This window comes from Poecilia formosa, unplaced genomic scaffold, assembly GCF_000485575.1.
Source record: "Poecilia formosa unplaced genomic scaffold, Poecilia_formosa-5.1.2 Scaffold40, whole genome shotgun sequence".
NCBI classification, from domain to species: Eukaryota; Metazoa; Chordata; class Actinopteri; order Cyprinodontiformes; family Poeciliidae; genus Poecilia; species Poecilia formosa.
Genome location: NW_006799979.1, coordinates 1,297,919 through 1,316,548, shown reverse-complemented (window position 1 = coordinate 1,316,548; position 18,630 = coordinate 1,297,919). Strand labels below are relative to the sequence as shown.

Below are 18,630 nucleotides of genomic sequence, written 5' to 3'. Positions count from 1 at the left end.
TCCAATCTGACTGAGACTGACCAATCTTGTAAAGAAAATGTACGAACAATTTTGTCTCGATGTGTAAAGCTAAGTGCTCCCCAAAACCTGCAGCTATGATTATCTATAATTAGCTATTTTACTTCGCTGTAATTGTTGTTTAAACAGTTTTATCAATCATCAATGAACTAATAAAGGTGCTATTCATAATAGTTGCTTTGTTTACTAATTGTTTAATAAAAGAACCAGTTTTTTTTTATTTAATTTGAATGGTTTAAATTGAACTGCAGAAAAATGTGTTTCTACAAATACAAGCATGTTAGATTTTTATTTTTAAAACATTTTTGAAAACCATGTGCCATATAAATGTCAGTTATGCCCCACAATGTACCATAAAAATTCACCTCTAGAAACAGACTGTATTGACACACATTAAAGTGATATTCTCAAATAGATAGTCCCAATTAGATTATAATTAAGTAACAATATTATATGGAGATAATCAAAAGTAAGCAGTGGGCCCTTCAATCCAAACTTGATAAGAGTAGTGAGAGAAAAAAAGATGGAAGGTGAGACCTGTTTATACCAAATGCTGCCCTCTTCTGGTTAAGGAGTGCTTGTGTTATTCATTGACGGGGAAAAAATGTGAAAACAAATTTACTACATAACCTAAGTGTGGTAAATACACTTAGGTGTATTTACTCCCTTATGAATTTAGAAATTTCACTGTGCTATGTTATTGTCTTTTAAGTGCACAAAATGCAAACCAGACTTCATAGGAATTATGTTAATGTACATAAAACCATTAAAAGGTGAGTTTATTCATAACCCAGACAATGAGGTGCATGCCAGTAAGTTAAAATATTTGTTGAAAATGTTCATTTTAGTAACTCAATTCACAAATCACATTACAGATTAGTTACACACAGTCAGGCTGTTTACAAGCCTTTTATTGCACTATTAAAATTAAGCCACACTTTGATAGTGGTTTGAAATTGTACATTTAGAATCCTTATATGCAACCAGGCTCTGCTGACTTGGAGTAAACTCGTTATGACTGCTTTCTACAATAATATTACTGTCATATTTCCTGAAACTGAACTCACTTTTCTTTCTGAGATATTTTCAGCCTGTGTTGCACTCGCAGCATATTTAAAATGTTTGCAAGGCCCAACAAGACAGCAGATCGTTGTCCGTTTGGAGAAGCTGCTTTGATTCTCTTGGAAAACTGGACTACATTTGTGTCCAGGGCCCAGATAAAGCAAGCTTAATTCTTTTCTAAACATGTTTCCTCATCTTCAGTATTTGCAGACAGATTTCAACAGATTTCATTTTCAACACTTGTGTGGGGAAAATAGAACAGAATTAGGTCAGAGAAAGAAAGTGATTTAATTGTACTTAAACAACAAAAAAATAACTTTAACAGAAGATAAATGTGTTCTTCATAAGGAAAAAGTGAGAACACCCTGCCCCTGGAGGAGCTAGATTTGCACTGTTTGGTGAAGATCCTTTTTGTGAGCTGAAAGTCAAGCCAAGGAGGACACATGAATGAAGCAAACACCATGCAGCACTGAAAACTCCAACCTCATACTTAAAAATGTTTTGGGGTTGTTTTTCTTCAAATGGGAAGAATCTGGTCCAAGCTGATAGAAATAGCCAAGTTCTTAATTACCAAAAAACCAATACAGATAAACACCTTGAAGACAGACATCCAAATTGGAGAGGCGGAGGAGTCTTAACCAGCCCGACATCAAAATCCAACTCAGAGATGGATACAGTGATTAAAAGTTTACTTGCACATCTGTAAGTTCAGATCATACACACCAAGTATTTCACAACTTTTATTTGTGAACATGTTGTTAAAACAGTCTTATAACTTAGGGCCATACATTGTCTTTAAGGAGTTATTCCAATTTATGCACTTTGGTGTTGAGGTAGAAAGGAAGGTTTCTCTGTGACTTGATTATTATGTTAAAAAACACCCGGTTTGTTTTCATTGAGTCAATGGTAAAATTCATGTTTATTGCAGCATGACCTGCTCAGACAGTTTGCACAAAGAGGCTGAAATCACATGTATGCCTTCGCGGACTTTTTTGGTTCTACCAAGGAAGCTCGGTCCCGTCCCAGCTGTACGCCTTCCCGGTCTTTTCGATGCTCAGTGAATTAATGATGCCCATCAGACAGTTCACAGAGTGTTCAGCACTGAACAGCTTGTCGTTTGGCACATTCCGGTGATAAGGCCTGGAAAGGTCTGTGTTAACTGTTCCCGGATGTAAAGACACACACACCACCTGGAAGCAGCGGAAAAGAAACTGGAGGTGCTTAGAAATACTTTCGTCCATAGTTTTTGCTTGTACTTGGATTGTTATCGGGACAAAAGTTCAGACAGAAATCAAATTTATAAATTAATTTATAAATTAACAAAAAAAAAACATAATGACCATACATGAGTTTCCTATTCAACTGGATAAAAAGAGTAGTTCCCCAAAATACAAAGTTGAGTACAAGCGAACGTTTACCTTGGGTCGACTGCGGCCAAGTTCTATGGATAAATTCCTGGTAGCCATGTTGAGAGCTGCTTTAGACATTCTGTAGCTGTACCAGCCACCAAGACCTGGGGCGTGGCAGAGGGGATTGGGAGAAGAAGAAGCACATTACATAAGATTTTACTCTTGGCTTTATTCTCTGCTTAAGTCTACATGTTATGTGAAGCACAAAGAAGGGCATTGTGAACCACATGTCACACTAAAGATACCGTTGTCTCCAATGGACCCAACTTTAGCTGTGATGTTGACGATGATGCCGCTGTGCTGCTTCGCTTTCTCTGGAGGCTGCTGACCGAAGGCGCCGCCGCCCTTCTGAAGGAGAGGGCTAAAATATTTGGCCATTACCAGGGGTCCCACCGTATTGGTCGTCAAGGTGGATATGATGCCCTAAAAAAGGTAAAAACTGAGCTGTGATGTGCATCTTATGAATGCAAAAATGCTTTAAAAATCCAGACAGTTATTGCAATGTCTTACAAAAGTATTCTTGCAACGCAACTTTCTTCCTATTTAGTCACATTACAGCCAGCAACCTCAGTTTATTGGGACACATAGTTTTCAGACAAAAAAAAGAAATATTGTATTTAACCTCCTTTACTCTGCTGCCCCTAAATAAAGTTATGTGCAACCAACTGCCTTCAGAAGTCACCTATTTAATAAACATCCATCTGTCCAGACTCTGCGTGAAATGTTTTCTCATTATGAATACAGGTCTTCTGCAGTAGTCGTGAACATTTCATGGACGGCCGTTCAATCCATCATCCAAAAATAGAAGACTATACAGATAATACTTTCATTCCATGACTGACGCATGTACTTTATACCCCCCATGATCGACTGTAAGGTTCCAACAAGAAATGGGAGTAGGAGTCATCCCACCAATATTAGGCCGCAAAACCACTTCTGGAGGTAGTTAAATGTGGAGCTACTACGATCTGCAAGCGTTGGATTTAGAAAAAAACGTGTGATAGTGACATGATAAAAAGAAAATACAGCTTCAAAAGCAGTAGAAGTCCGCAATGCACACACAGTCATCTGAGAACACATGGCCTGTGATCTATACAGATTGATTAGCGTGGTGTGATCCACCATAGGAGGTTGCATGTTAATTCTAAGACTATGATCTGAAAGGGGCTTACAGAAGGTCTACTCACAAATATGTAGTTGTCTATTTAAACTGTAATCCAAAGCAAGGTCAACGTTGATCATAGAAAGAGTCAAGAGATAAATAGTACCTCTGGAGGAGCTGCAGAAATCCACAGCTCAGGAGAATCTGTTGACAGGGCAAAAGGTAGTCATGCAAAGATCTGCAAGCTGAAGGAAGAGGAAACACTTGGAAATTTATTTTTGATCCATGCCCTCTATCAAATTTGACTAAACTTGAACTGTTCTGCAAATAATCGAACAAATGTTGTGTCTAGATGTGCAAAATTGATAGAGACCCACTCCAAAAAACTTACAGTTGTAGCTGATGTGGATCTATAGTGTGTTGAATCAAGGGAGGCTTCTTTTTCATATTCTTTCTGATGGACTTTAACATAAAATTCTAATAAAACGCTCCGAGGTTTGTGGCTGTAACATGCAAATAAATTTAAGTTAAAGTGGTGTCCAAACCACAACGTCCAATCAAGCCAATGTAATAAACAACTTATCAGTCAAAAGGTAATGTTATTGTTCATATGAATCCGTGTGTTCAGAATCAAAGGAACCTCGCAAACTAAAGTTAAGTTGCCACTTAAAATATCTTTAAAAATGTTTGACATCATTTCTAGAGAAAGTTTTGACTCCAATCTCTGCAAAAACAACAACAAAAAAAGTTTGTCAAATCACGCTGTACCTGCGTAGAAACATCCCTCAGACTAGTTTCTCCTTTCCCGGTGGGGTGAAGCATCGCCGCAGAGTTCACGAGGAGATCCACCCGACCGAAGTTCTCCTTCACGCGCTCAGCTGCTTCGCGGATGTCCTCTTCCAGGTTCACGTCCAGCTTGAGGACCGTGAGTCTGCCCCGGTGTTGTCCCGCTAGGCCCCACAGCTCCGCCGCTCTGTCCGGGTTTCGGCATGTCGCTACGACAGCAGCGAGGCTTTTGTTTTTTAATATGTGTTTGCAGAATTCAAGCCCCAGTCCTCTGCTGGCACCTTGAATGAGAGCGACGGGAGCAGCCATGGCAAGCGTTTCACCAGCACATGTGACGTAAAAAGTATCGTTTTGCTGCCTTCAAAATCACTAAACGCCTCGTATTTATGACACCTAAGAGTCTGAAGAAGATCTAGGAGGTTTAAATACCTGTCACTTTTAGCAAATATATTTTAAGTTATGGTATATTTTTGAGGTTCCGTCGTTGACTTGTTTAAACTTTGTGGAAAGTTATTTCTTAAAGACGGTAAGAAAAAAAACAAGGTGTACTTGAAGGCAACATGTTTCACAACAAGAAAGTTACGCCCTCTACAAGCCACTTTTAAAACCACTTATACAATTTATTGCACGTGCCCATTATGAAGTATACATAATACAACAAGAGATAATTAATGGAGTAAAAAATAAATAAGAAAACAAATAAAAAGTCGCAAATAAATAAATTTGTGAAATATAAGTTTTCACCTTTGGTGGATACACATACGACAATGACAAGTTTAGCCCAGTAGATGGCGGTAACGGCCAGTTATAATTTTTGAGCTAAAAGGTAGTCTGATAGAATTTGTAATTATGCACTAAGAACCAAAGACCGAAACATATGTAAAAAATATATATGTGACAAATGCCTAATGAATAAAAGAGAAAGGGAAGAAACCCAGATATAAGCGAACCACCGCAACAACATCCAAAGAAGAAGTCAGTTGCCTAGCGACCAGTGGAAGCGTAATAGCAGTTAGTAGCTAAGCGTTCGGCTAACAAAAAGTGTTTGTGAACCAAAGAGCTCTTAAATGCCTCCGAAAAGGCGAGGACCGCTGCAACTCGCACAAAGAGAAGTGGACGAAGTCAAAAGACAGGTTTGTTAGAGAAAGACGCCTTAACTTTGTTACAGTTTACTCTTCAAACGATGAATTATGATTTTTATTAACGAACCTCAACTGAAGCGTAGAGTTTTTATTACTGAAGCCATAGCCAAATACAATGTTAACGCAGATTTAAACAGATATGGAACATGTATTTTTTTGTACAATTGAGACTTGATTACGCATAGAGTTTCATTGTTTTGCTGTGAAACAGCTTGACAGTCTGGAAAAGAGTGTGAAGAGCCAAAATGGATCCAAAGAGGAGGCACTGCATAGGTGGGCAGTTATAAAGGACTGGTGGCAGCCATATTTCTGCTTTTATCTTCATTTAATTTTAAATGTTATTTAATTCTTTTCATCTAGTCTCTGTTTGGTTTTTAGCACATTTATTTATTTGGTTTAAATCTGAATATCATGAACAGATGCTACGAGTTGCAAGTTTCTGCAGAAAAGACTCTAAAGGCTCTACAGAATTTGACAAAGGTATGTGTCTTGCTATTAGACATATTAAATGATATTTGGGAAACTCCCCATTATAGCCGATATTATATATCTACTTAAATATTAATATACCTTATTTCTTAAAGATATTCATCTTCCAGAAAGACGAATATTGTTTCTGACACAGTTTCAGTAATACATTTGCAAGAAACGTAATGTGCTACAGCACTAAATAAATGAAAATAATAGACTTTCATAATGCTATATATTATGATACTTTATCAGAAAATTCCTCTATAATTTTATGGTGCATCTGCCAAACTAACTTTGTTGTTCAAGTTGTCACTAACTTGACTTTATTGATTTTGTTTTTCAGGCTGATGAGCTGGCTCCAGTGGGAAACTATGATCAGAGGAAACTAGAAGAGGAGAGACGTCTGGGAAACATCTTGGAGCGTCTGGTCACCCTGTCTCTGGAGCTTTCACCACCAGGCCCCAGCACTCAAGCTGGGTAAGCTCCACTATGTATGCTTCAAGTAAATAATAAAATACAAGACGTATTAATAGACAAAATAAAAACGCTCAACATTAGATTCATAGTTTACATCTTGTATACATATTTTTCTTATGTTTTGTCTGATTTGTTTGACATGTACAGTATGATGTGTTGGAATTTTTTTTTCTAAATTTTATTCATTCACATTTATGAGTATGCTTTGTTTTACCAGAATTCTCTCTGTGATTATGTCAATAAAACGCGCTACATAAATAATCCTCAATTCTGACATTATTTTTTTCCGTTTTTGTTTTGTACTTGTAGCAATGCTTCAACAAAAGATACTGACAACAATAGTGACGACGACGACAGCGACGATGATTCTGAGGAAGACAGTGATGGTAAAGATGAAGGGGATGGGAGTACGCCTGAAAAGCCGCCCTCTCAGTCAGCCCCTCAAATCTACAAGGTCCTCAGCGATTTCAAAGCAGAGCAGGAAGGAGATCTGTCTGTTCGGGTAAACGGCTGTATGTCTGTCGATAGCTGTGCAGGCGATAATGCATAAAGTTTTGGTAGCTAGTGAGGTAAAATTATTTCAATATCCTATTGTCAAATTCTTCCAGCCTTAACTAAGAATTCAATTACAACATGCAGTAGAAAGATAAAACAGAAGAGGGCACTAAAGGCTTCTGTGTTGCCTTTTCATCTCCATCAAGCTGATTTGTGCCGATCAATTACATAAAATTCCTATAAAATACATTGACGGTTTTGACTGTACATTGACAAAGTATAAACAAGTTTAAGGGGTGTGAATACTTTTAAAAGGGAACATTATTTTAATCTAATGTCCAGTGTTGGTGTCTTAACACAATCTATGTGCAGTGCTTCTGGGATAAATGACACATAATAGAAATAAGTGGATTCTGTCTGCTTTGTGGCTCTTTTTTCCCCCCCAATGTTGTCTTGATCATAAGTTGTTGAGTATTTGAAAGCCTTTTTCTGTGATTTCATCGCTAAAGCTAAGGCTCGTTTCTTGAAACGTTCTTACCTTTTCAGAAAGGAGAAGTGTTGAAGATAATTAAAAAGACAGCAGATGGATGGTGGCTGGCTCAGGACAACAAAGGGAACAAAGGAGTTGTTCCTAAAACCTATCTGAAGGTAACTGCAGAAATACGGAAAACCACAGCTGTTTAAATTTCACCTGCACTTTACTGAAAATCTTAATTCAAAATTTTACCAATAAAATTAAAATATAACCTGCCGGTGTTGTACGTTTTTTATGCTTTTTTTTTTTTTTTTTTTGCAAAAGTCTTTGCTTTTTTTTTGCATTTTGATTTTTATTAGGTTGGCGTTGGTGTTAACGATGAGCATGACGAGGATTCTGATGAAGATGAGGATTCTGATGAAGATGAGGATGAGGATGAAGACGATGACGAAGATGATGAAGTCCAGCAGTCGGAACAGGAGGAAGAGGAAGATGAAGTTGAAGATGAGGCCGACGATGGCAACAAAAGGTATGACATCATATATTTACCCAGGTTAAATTGTCAGTGATTTTTCAAATCAGGATTTGAAAAACATCCTGATTCTGGATGTTTTTCAAATTACTATGAGATAATGTAAAAGTAATCTTAGCAGTCCTGTTTGTTTATTTGTTTTGCGTTCATTTATCTTTCACAGCAAAGCGTCTAACTGGTCAACTGTCAGAAAGGCTCTGACGGAGGTAAAACTGTGTATCTGCCATAAATATATATTCTCTACCTTCTGATGCTATTGGTAATATTGCTGTCTCCAAATAAAAACTTCAAATATTTTTGTTAATTACACGACATTAATTGTATGTGCTTGTGACAGATTGATACAACAGATGTGCTGTCAGCAATGGGAGCCATTCCTTCAGGATTCAGGCCATCAACTCTCAGTAAACTCCTGGCAGAAGAAGGTCATTATACATCAAGTGTTACTCTCTCTTTGTCTCTCTCTCTCTCTCTCTGTATGCACGACCGCTGTCCTTATCGAGCTGCAAAACTCTGGGTTACATGAGAACTCATTTGGATTTTGTAAAATGTTAAACCCCAGAACTGTTCTGTTAAAACAACAATGAACAGATTGATTAAACTTGGATGATTCTGCAAGAAGCTGCTTGTCAAAAACGTGGCTCTGGATCAATTCGGCCAATTTGTCCCCCATTTGCAGCCACATGTGATCATATAATCCCTTCAAACCTGTAAAGAAACCATTTTGTACACGTGCTTAAAAATTGTTAGTAAACATTGTTAGTAAATATAACTCTCCGTGGGGAAACCACTTATTTTATATATTGTTTGATTAAAAGGTGAAAAAGTCAAGGTTTTTGTCTTGTCTTGTTAAAGGGGAGCGATACAGAGGAAGTCACTATATTCAACCTGAGCTCAGCCAATCACAGCTGTCCTTTAAAGATCTCTTCTTAGACCCAGACACCGGCAGGGTGAGCGCTTCTCCGTGCATGCATGTTTTTATTACTGTGCAACCTTCATAGTGTCTAATTTAACTATGTTTCTTTCTGGAGTTTGCAGTATTTACCCAGTTATGACCCATTCTGACAAGAACAGGGTTACTTTTGTTAACTTGTGCAGGTCCGCGCTCGCCAGGTCAGGAACTGTGTTTGTTTTAATTTGTGGAGCTGCAAGATGATTCCCACTCCTGGGGTCGGAGTTCAGGTCCTCAGCAGACACATCCGTATGTGTGCCTTTGATGGAACGCAGGTATCAGGCCTTTTCTCTGTTACATACAACATAGTTATCCTCTCTGTATGTAATTTACTTAAACTAGACCGTAACGTATTTTCCAGGTGTTGAGTAACATCCACACGGTGAGGGCGTCGTACACCTCAAAGAACCCAAAGACATGGAACTTCTCTCCGAGGGTTTGGGAGGACTCAGGCTGCCACATCATAAACATTGAACACTGAGATCATGTTTACCTCTGTAGAGGTAAAGATGTTTACTCATTTCTGCATTTTACGTTTGTCAGATGACCAGCATCTTGCCAACTATCCTGGACGGAGACTGCTTCCTTCGCTGCAACTCTTTGTCTCCGAACATTGGAGTTCTTTTTGAACTTGGAGTCACTTTTTTGCGAAACGTAAGTGTTCATGTGAGACATGTATTATGTCATGTAAAATTTACTTCAGTTTTTGTCTGTACTGCTTCTTAAAACAAACTAAGTGTTTTTTGGTGTCTGGAAAATGAGCCGTTTCAAAAACCTTCTGAATGTAACGTCACAAATCAGCAAGCACTGCCTCTACATTCTTGTTGGTTCCGAAGGAGGCTCCAGTTCTGCTTTTCAAAGCCGTCCGGTTGTATATTACACAGCTGTGTGGAGCCATTTTCATGTATGAGTGTAAGCGTTGAGTTTAGGGGCTTACACTCAACGCCAGTGGCCAGTATCAGCTTATTTGGATTTAAAATGACACAAGACTCTAAAACAGCTCATTCTGACAAGAGACTAAAAATCATTCTTATTATCTAAGAAGGATTTTATGAAAAAAAAATATTCTGTTTTGTATATCTCATAGACCTATCTTAGCCTGTTCAAGGAAGCATAATAGGTCACCTGTAAGATGTGATGTGTGATTTTAAGTCGACAGGTGAGAGAGGAGACCTGAGCTGTGGTTGGACTTTCCTCAAACTAACTGATGACAGCGGAAATCCACTCCAAAACAGGTAAATGAGAAGAGATGTCGATGAATAAAAGAAAATATACAGAACTTGTTTGTACCTCAATGTAAAAGTAGTTAAAAGCCGGAAAAATAAGCACATTTTTTCCATGATTTCCTACTGAGGAAATCCAACCTTAATTGAATTCAATATGTTGTCCAATCTCCTGCATAGAACCTATGAACTGCCAATAAATGGCGGAACGCCCTACGAGAAGAATGTCATGTTGGAAGCACCCGTTTCGAGAAGATGTAAGGAAAAGAAGCCAAACTTTTTAAAATGGTAACAGATGATGTCCAAACAAACAAACAGAAAAGAGTCTATTTTGTATCTTTTCTCGGCTTCCTAGCTCCGGGTGGCGTTTTTCAGCAGATGCTCCAGGCCCGACGGCAGCCCAAACTGATTGTTAAGTTGAAATCGGCAAGCAGTCGGACCAGAACGCAACTCAGGTAGGGGGGAATGGGGGAAAACAGCGAGAAGAGCCAGGTGCCAAGTTTGAACACATGCAGAGGATTATGTGATCAATAAATCACTCCAAGTTTCAGTCAGACACATTCCTGGCTCTGCTTGGATTTACACGTGTGGGCGATTAAAGTGACAGCAGATCCATTTTACATACCAAAATGTTTCACACTTAATATTATTTCAGACTAACTTTAAAATAGATTACTTTCTCCTGAAACATGTTCTGTGGTATAATATTCACAAAACTGGACTCAGACACTTCACTTATAATTTATTTTAAGACTTTTTTGGCAACAGTCACCAGGTCTACCATGCAATGCCCCTAAAAGCTTGGCACACTTTGCTATGCAACATTTTTCTCTTTTTTTTTTCTGTCTTGGCAGAAACACTCAAGCTCAACTAGTCAGGAAAAGAAGCTGTAGGGAATGTATTTTTCCATGCGTGGAACAGATTTCGGGCTATAAAAATGTTTAGCGAGAAGGTATAACGGCAGTGTAAAAAAATGAATATCCATCAGTAGCCCTACCACCTTCACCGCCACAGTTACCATTTAGAATTAGCAAAAATAATTGTCAGATTTATTTATTAACATCTTAGGATCAGTTTTTATATGGACTCATTGCTATCTCTTTAAACAATGATGGAAAATCCAGTTGATGTAATGGTTTTTAGTTGTGCACACTAATAGTTACCCAAAAACACATAGACGCGCACACATAGACGTTGTCAATAGAAAGTAGAGCTGGATGATATGGTTGAAAAACCTAACATCGTATAAGCGTTTCCTATCAGCCAATATCAATAATTGTCAACATCAATAATTATTCATAAGTTTTCTGTTTTAAATATCTGAAATGCTGCCAAACCAGAAGCATGACCTTTCCTGTCTCATCCACAGTTTCCGCTCGAATCGTTGTTTTTACAAGTTACGCAACAGTCTGTTGCTAGGTAACCAAAAAGTGAGCGAGTCAGCCGATGCCACCGACCTTGCTTAAATTGGCCATTGTTACGACTGGCTCAAGGTCGTAACAAAAACGGGAGACCATGCAGTGGTTAAGGTGCAGAACAAGGAATAGGTATTAACAAAAACTACAACGGAGTGTGAAAGTCAGTATCAGTGGCGTAATTCAAATGCTTGTTGTGAGTGTAATGAGTGCATATGGAGGTGTTGAGGAGCAAAAACAAAGACAAACTTAAATGTGCAAGAGGAAGGGAGTTGAGTCCTGACATCAGAACACCACAAGCGGCCGAGTGGACCCAGAAGGTGGAGACGGCCGGGTTTAAATACTCCGTGCTCCAAACCAACAGGTCAGCGGAGATCCCTGTAAAGAGGAGGAGCACAAAGGCAGACAACAAAAACACCTGCAGCCCAGCTTATAAGGCCCAGGGCCATAACAGCCATCTAAAGCCTTTCCTCTGCCTACATCTCCCAGAATGCTGTGCGGTTCTGGATTGGAGTTCAGTGAATATTCTGAACATCGATCAGATGTATTATCTGTTGATATTGATCACGTGTCTGTCGCGATGTATAATGTTATTGATTTATTGTCCAGTCTTAACAGAAAGCAAAACATTTAGTTTAGTTTGCGGTTTATTAACATGTCAGACGGGCTAAGAGCGCTGTAGTGTTTTTTTTCAATTACACAGTTGGATCCTCAATACAGTTTTTCTAGCAATTGTGAACACAGTGGAGAATGTGTCACATTTCATTTTATCAACAAAACATCCAAATGTTTGGTTTTCTTCTCCCTATATTGATATATTTCCAGTTGCTGGTGTAGATGAGTGACACGTTCATGTTCCCATTCAGTCTCCTCCCAGACACTCTGCTGCACTGTCTGAGCTGCGTCCACCTGCTGGTCCTGCACCGCCAGCTGCTGGCCGACACGCTGCTCATGGACAGACCCACCATGCAGAACGCAGGCAAGATTCTGACAACTTTAATCCGACATAAATAAAAAAAAACACACACACAAAATGAAATAGAATGCCTTCAATGTGGCCACAGCTCAAAGTGACACCGTCTTTTACCTTTTTGTCTCTGACGTAGATCTTATATGCAGTCCAATACTTTCAACTTTCCCAGAGCTGCTGGACCAGACAGACCTGCTAGATGCCCTCAGGGTGAGGGAAACTGTGGTCACGCTTGTTTACTGTCACCAAATTAGGTTCAGTTTTTTTGTCAAAGCACAAACATCAGACACTGGTTTGATTTATATTTATTTTTCTCAGAGTGCCTGGCTGGAAGCTGAGACCAGTATGAGCAGAACGCAGAAGGTTCGCATACATTCCTGTTAACTTATGTTGTCAGAATATTTGATGCGGGTGAAAAGCTTGGTTAGGTTGCTGCATCATAAATTCTTGTTTGGTTGGTTGGTTGTTTTTTTTTATGTAAGGACTCTGTGTGTGCAATCGCAGGAACAGCCTGCAGGGGGTGCAGTAGATTTAAGTGAGGAAGCAGAAGAATGATGTAGAAAATTAATCTGCACCATATTGCATTTTGCAATAAAGCAAAGTGTGATTCTCTGTTTGCAGAGAGACCTGTCGTACCTGAAGCAGGAGTTTAGTAAAGTCTACATGTCGTCTGTGTACTTCCTGCTGCACTCGCCCTCTCTGCCCTGCTATCGCTGGGCCGACCCGCCCTCAGAGGAACAGCGGGCCAGGGTCATCTACAACACCCTGGAGACTCTGAAAAACTCCCAGCAAACCACCGGCCAATCAGCAGCTGCGGGAATCTTTTTTGACTCCTCTCATTCACATCTTGCTTTCGATGTCGAGGAGTTGACCTTTGATCTCCTTTCCGCGACTCGGTAGCGATGACATCGCCTCCAGGACTGAAACCTCCTGTGATTGGCTGGGCTGGATTTAGGAGGATGCAGCTTTTCTGGGCGGAAGCCAGCTTTTACCCATGTTAACACAAGTGGACTGATGGTTATGAACACTTTGATGGGTTTTTTTTAGGCACTGTCCAAATAAAAATAATTTGTTCTAAAACAATCTGTGTAGTTGTCCCAAATATTCTTTATAAACTAGTGGAAATTGCTAGAAATATCTTACTCCAAAAATTTTTTATCCAAAATGCCATGACAACCCGTATGGTGAGGTAATGCATAAAAAATACTTGTGAAGCATCTGGTTAAATCTTACCAGGGCGGAGGCAGGGTTATGACATCATAGTTGTAAATAGTTACCTATTGTTTACAATACAAGAAAATTCAATAAAGATAAAAAACGCCTCACCCAATATGGGTTTAAAGGTTTATTCAAGGGAAAAGAATGTACAGTGTTCACAAAACATGTATTAGATAGAGAAAAAGTTTTTTTTTTTTTTTGAACCCACAAAACTTCAGCGCCCCCAGCTACAGTGATGTCCCCAAGGAAAGACAGGTAAGGGGCCCCTTTTGAAAAATTTTTGTCCATTTCATATTCTTCAATGGAAACATATATAAACTCCTCTAAATAAATAAGTAAATAAAGTTATGTCATGTTTTTGTTTTTTTTAGCTGTGCCCCTCTAATATTTTTGCTGCTGTTGTCTGGCCAATCCTGTGAAATTTTTCTGGGATTTCTACTGCCAGGCTATTGTAAAACGTACTTCAATTTGTTCCCAAAAAAATGTAAATATGCCAATACTAGATGTTGTAAAATGATAATAATGGTGATATATCTAATAATATTCAATATTATAAAAAAAGAACAGAAAACAGTTCATGTTTGCAATGCTTTTGCTTTAACGTTTATAAATTTTCACGATAAGCATTTTTTTTTTCCAAACCCAGGTAATAATATAAATTAACAGATGTTCTTCAAAGATTTTTCAGCCAGTTTAGTGGTTTTTATGCCAGTATCCATCCTTACACACATTACAATGTAATTGTGTTGCCTAGAAGTTAACAAAAGCACTTTACAGTAAAAAGTACATATTGTATTGTTTATTTTTGAATAACTTTTTAATAATAAAACATTAGTTGGTATCAGTTGTTGGTTTTGTTCCAACATTTACCTGAGCTGCTCTTTTAGCTGTGTCCTCTGACGGGTCACTGAGAAGCTCCAGTCTTCTCCACCCATTAGTTCAACATCAGTCATGTGTGTGCGTGTGTGTGTGTGTGTGTGTGTGTGTGTGTGTGGTGTAGAGTTACAGGACAGCAGAACACTGTTTAGAGTTAACAATTAGCTTGCGTGGTTTTTTTTTAGCCGGGTATAAAAGCAGAGGAGCAGTGGGAGGCTGGTTCAGTGTGAGCTCAGATGCTCACACATACGAAGCGACATTTAAATGCTGCAGAAAATATGTTGTTTAATGTTGGAATAAATATAAATCATATACAGTAAAGATTATTGAACGTCTTATAAATGTTTCATTCTTGCTCGGACATTGGCGATATGTTATTTATTGAAACGGTACACCAAAATAAAAATGATGCAATATTTGCATTTATTTGACAGCACATTTCTCAAAAAAATGAGCTGAAAAATACAAAAAGTTAGCATCACAACCATTGATTCTGTGTATTATGTTAGCGATTTACGTGTTTCTGATCTTAAAATGAGCACAATTAACACTGAATTTAAAGGAAAGGTCCAGTTAATCTGAAGGGCAGCTCAGACGTCCGCGTGTCCATGAACGCACCTCTGAGTTGTTGTTGGAGAGGTTCTTCTGTACAGATGCTATTCTGATGCACAGATGCACTTAGAATAGAGTCTTTATCAGTTTCAGTGTTTGCAGATGAATCACATTTCACATCCCGTATTTCCACATTCCGCCGTTGTTGCTGTGGCGAAAGTTTGGCTCCCTTTGCGACCGGATCGAGCTTAAAAAAGGACAAAATAAAGATTCTTCAGAACATCCTGTGGAATCACTGGTCAGGTTAATTCAGCAGTCCCACTAAACCTTTTAAAACGACTACCAGAAAACAAAACTGGGTGAAATTTTGAAAAGTTATCCCTCTGCATATTATTCAATGTTTACTTCTTGTGAGAGGAGTGGTACTTTGAGAGGACAAGAAGTCTGATTGCTATTGTCAGCTGGAAACATTGAGACGCTCTCACCCAGTTCTGCCTTTGTGCCTCAGGACAACCATTGTCATTGAGGAGGAGGCAAAATGTCTGGAGGGTGGGGGGGGAACCTGGGGAACAGGGAGGTGAACACTTTCAACCAAACCAGGAGAGCTAATAAATACATTTTTAATCATATTTATTCAATTAAGGTATGCTGTTGGAATAAATCACAGTTTAAGAGAGATGGAAGGAGCCATTTTGACCCGTTCCTCCTGTCAGAGCTGGTGTTACAGAGTCAGGTTTGTAGGGTTGCCTTGTTGGCACACCTTTTCAGTTCTGCCCACAAAGTTTCTGTTGGATAGAGGACTTTGTGATGAAAACATCCAAACATAGACTTTTTGTCCTTCTGGACTAGTGTCTACTTGAAACAACCGCTGGTGTCCAAGCTTCAACGTGCCGACTGATGCACTTCAAAGTTTCTCATAATGTTGTTTTCCCATGATGCTATCAATTTGACAGGTTTCTCCTTTCCCTTTGTGCTTCACTATGGTGTTCTTCATCTCCAAATGTAACAACGGTCATTATTTCCAAAACACTCATTTTAATTTTCATCAGACCACAGGACACGTCTCCAAAAATGAAGGCCTTTCTTCCCTTTTTCTCTCTCTTTTTTTGGGGGGGAGTAATGGCTTCTTTTTCGCTGAGTGGTCTTTCAACCCATATTGGCGTAGGCCCAGTTTTACTGTTAGTCATTTCACCGTCTTACAAGCTTCGGTCAAAATTTTCACAAGGACATTTTTCCCCTTTTTTCCGGGGTTAGTTTGCACATTTCACTCCAAAACAAATGCAACTCCGGGACACAGAACCCGTCTCCATCCTGAATAGTGTGAATAAACCAACGTATCACCTTCAGGCGTCTGCAAATTGCACCCAAGGACGAGCGAGACTTTATAAATCTTTAGGGCTTTCCCAAGCTGCATAAAGGCATATGAAATGTTATATGCAAACGCTGGAGTTTGTATTACAGTTAATTATGATCATTTTCCACTTAAAGCTGATGAAAACATAGTATTAAAGATTCAAGATTACTACATCAGAATAAAAAAAAGTATTTTTAGTACAGAAATGATTGATGAAAAGTACTTTTAATATATTCAAATTGTACTCTTAAATTTGACAAGCAAACGCCATAGGAATGTTATTTGTATGAGACGTTGATGGAACACTCAAACAGGAGTCGAGACTGTTGATCTGAGATAGCCAATAGTGTTTCTTTCGCAGAGGTCAAAGGTTAGCTACAGAATCGTTCCCCTGCAGTTTGCAGAAATTCACCAGAGCAAAGTTGTACAAACACAAAGGCTTTGAACCATCATGTTAATGTTTGGTTTGTGCCGCCTTTTCTAATCCGTGAATCTTTATGCCAGAGATCACAGTGGAAATACCTTGAAGTTATTATGCTTTCCTTCATTTTTAACCGATGGAATGCGCGACGTTTTGACGAGGAACGTTTTCAATGAGGCCTTGATACACAATGCATTCTTTGTCGTTCCCCGTTGGTGAGTATTACACTGCTGAGCGACACCTGACCCTGACAAATATCCATTGTATTTTCCCGGAGCTGGCAAAGTTCCCATGGAGGTGTGTGAGTGTGTGTGTGTGTGTGTGTGTGTGTGTGTGTGGGGGGGGTTGTGGGCGGGAGGGTTATAACCAGAGCTAAATGCAAAGAGCCGGTGCAAGGTGTGCCTTTTAACACAGCCTCTTTCAATGTGTAAATACAATGTGTTGAATCATATCATTTGAAACACATAGTGGATTAAATCAACAGTAATCCAGAATAGCGTAGAGATCCATGTGGAGATTTCTTTCACAGATGGTGAAAAATATAATCATACTGAGTTTATTAGGACACACGACGACAGTATGCAGCGTTTAAACCACCAGAAAATGGAGGAAGAACCTAGAAATGTGTATTGTGTGTCATTTGTTGTAATATGTGAGACGGGTTTTACATTTTGAGGTTGCCAAGAACTTCATTTTTCTCTATGGATTCATGTTTTGATGCACTTCTTTTGAATTGTATTAAGTGATTTACCAGGGCTGGCAACGTTAAGCCATCTGTGTTACATAATTACCTACTTTGGCCCAAACGCGTCCCTCCAGTGCAGGGTTGAAAGTTGAAAGAAGCGCGCTACACGGTTCTTGTACCGCGGTCATCAGTGGAACGGCTCAAACCTGAGTGGAAACATGAGAGTCAGACTGGTGAGCTCAGCAGGAAATTTTGCTTTTAAAAAGACACAACGATGGACGTTTGGATACAACAAAGCTGCTGATGAATTATCCTTCCATTGAAGCACAATCAGTTTATAGTTTCTAAATTATGTTTGAAGCAAAAAAGACTTCTTTTAAACCATCCTGAATGTGGAAACAGAATGTTATGATTAACCATAATTTACTGAATTTTTTTTTTTTTTATATGTATGTCTGCAGTTGCTGCTCAATGACTGCCTGGTTTCTGTGGTCGCGTCAGTGTGACTGAACGTTGTTAGCAGGAACTGTTACTCCATTTCTGTCCTGACTTTAACCTGTACGGCAACACAGGAGGGTCTCTAAACAAACCTGAGTGACTTTAGCAGGACAACAGATGAACAGGTGGGTGCAGGAAGTGTCAGCACCGCAGAGCAGAGCAGGTTTCTCTAAATGAAAGACTTAGACAGAATGCACAAATATGGTATCTATTTTTTTTTCTTTGTATTTTCTGAATTTCTCTCTTGTGCATTAAAATCGACATTGACTGTTCATATGTCCAAATAAGCAGACTCTCAGCTGTCCTGGGGTGTCATAATTATTTTCACATGAATATAAATGAATATGCTGACAGCCTGGACTCATACATTCTGACACACTGTGCAGAATATGCATTATGTTGCAGGCCCAGGCAGTCCCAACAGTTGTATTCACACTTTGTCCTACCAAAGCCAAACCGATCAACCACATCTTGGTCACTCACTGAGGTTCTCAGTG

At 39.0% G+C, this 18,630-nt stretch overlaps 2 protein-coding genes across 3 annotated transcripts; one reads left to right on the top strand and one right to left on the bottom strand.

The window, feature by feature from the left end:
- Positions 1-1,349: 1,349 nt before the first annotated feature.
- On the bottom strand, positions 1,350-4,763 carry LOC103137398 (C-factor). The gene is made up of 4 exons (XM_007551119.2): positions 4,360-4,763; positions 2,735-2,912; positions 2,499-2,593; positions 1,350-2,270 (listed from the first exon to the last, which is right to left on the bottom strand). The coding sequence occupies exons 1-4, from the start codon at positions 4,684-4,686 to the stop codon at positions 2,079-2,081; spliced, it is 792 nt and encodes a 263-aa protein (XP_007551181.1). The 5' UTR covers positions 4,687-4,763; the 3' UTR covers positions 1,350-2,078.
- Positions 4,764-5,168: 405 nt separating this feature from the next.
- nphp1 (nephronophthisis 1) lies at positions 5,169-14,018 on the top strand. Of its 2 annotated transcripts, XM_016671026.1 has the most exons (21): positions 5,169-5,510; positions 5,731-5,792; positions 5,939-5,999; positions 6,334-6,467; positions 6,777-6,969; positions 7,509-7,610; positions 7,797-7,966; positions 8,133-8,175; positions 8,307-8,394; positions 8,825-8,919; positions 9,068-9,196; positions 9,283-9,357; positions 9,465-9,575; positions 10,074-10,156; positions 10,325-10,401; positions 10,500-10,599; positions 12,426-12,538; positions 12,666-12,739; positions 12,848-12,892; positions 13,012-13,064; positions 13,151-13,264. In XM_016671026.1, exons 1-21 carry the CDS (start codon positions 5,445-5,447, stop codon positions 13,167-13,169), a joined length of 1,893 nt encoding a protein of 630 aa, XP_016526512.1. In that variant the 5' UTR covers positions 5,169-5,444; the 3' UTR covers positions 13,170-13,264. The 2 variants fall into 2 exon arrangements, with proteins under 2 accessions (XP_016526512.1, XP_007551182.1); XM_007551120.2 differs by lacking the exon at positions 13,012-13,064 and having other exon boundaries at positions 5,171-5,510; positions 13,151-14,018.
- The last annotated feature ends 4,612 nt before the right edge of the window (positions 14,019-18,630 follow it).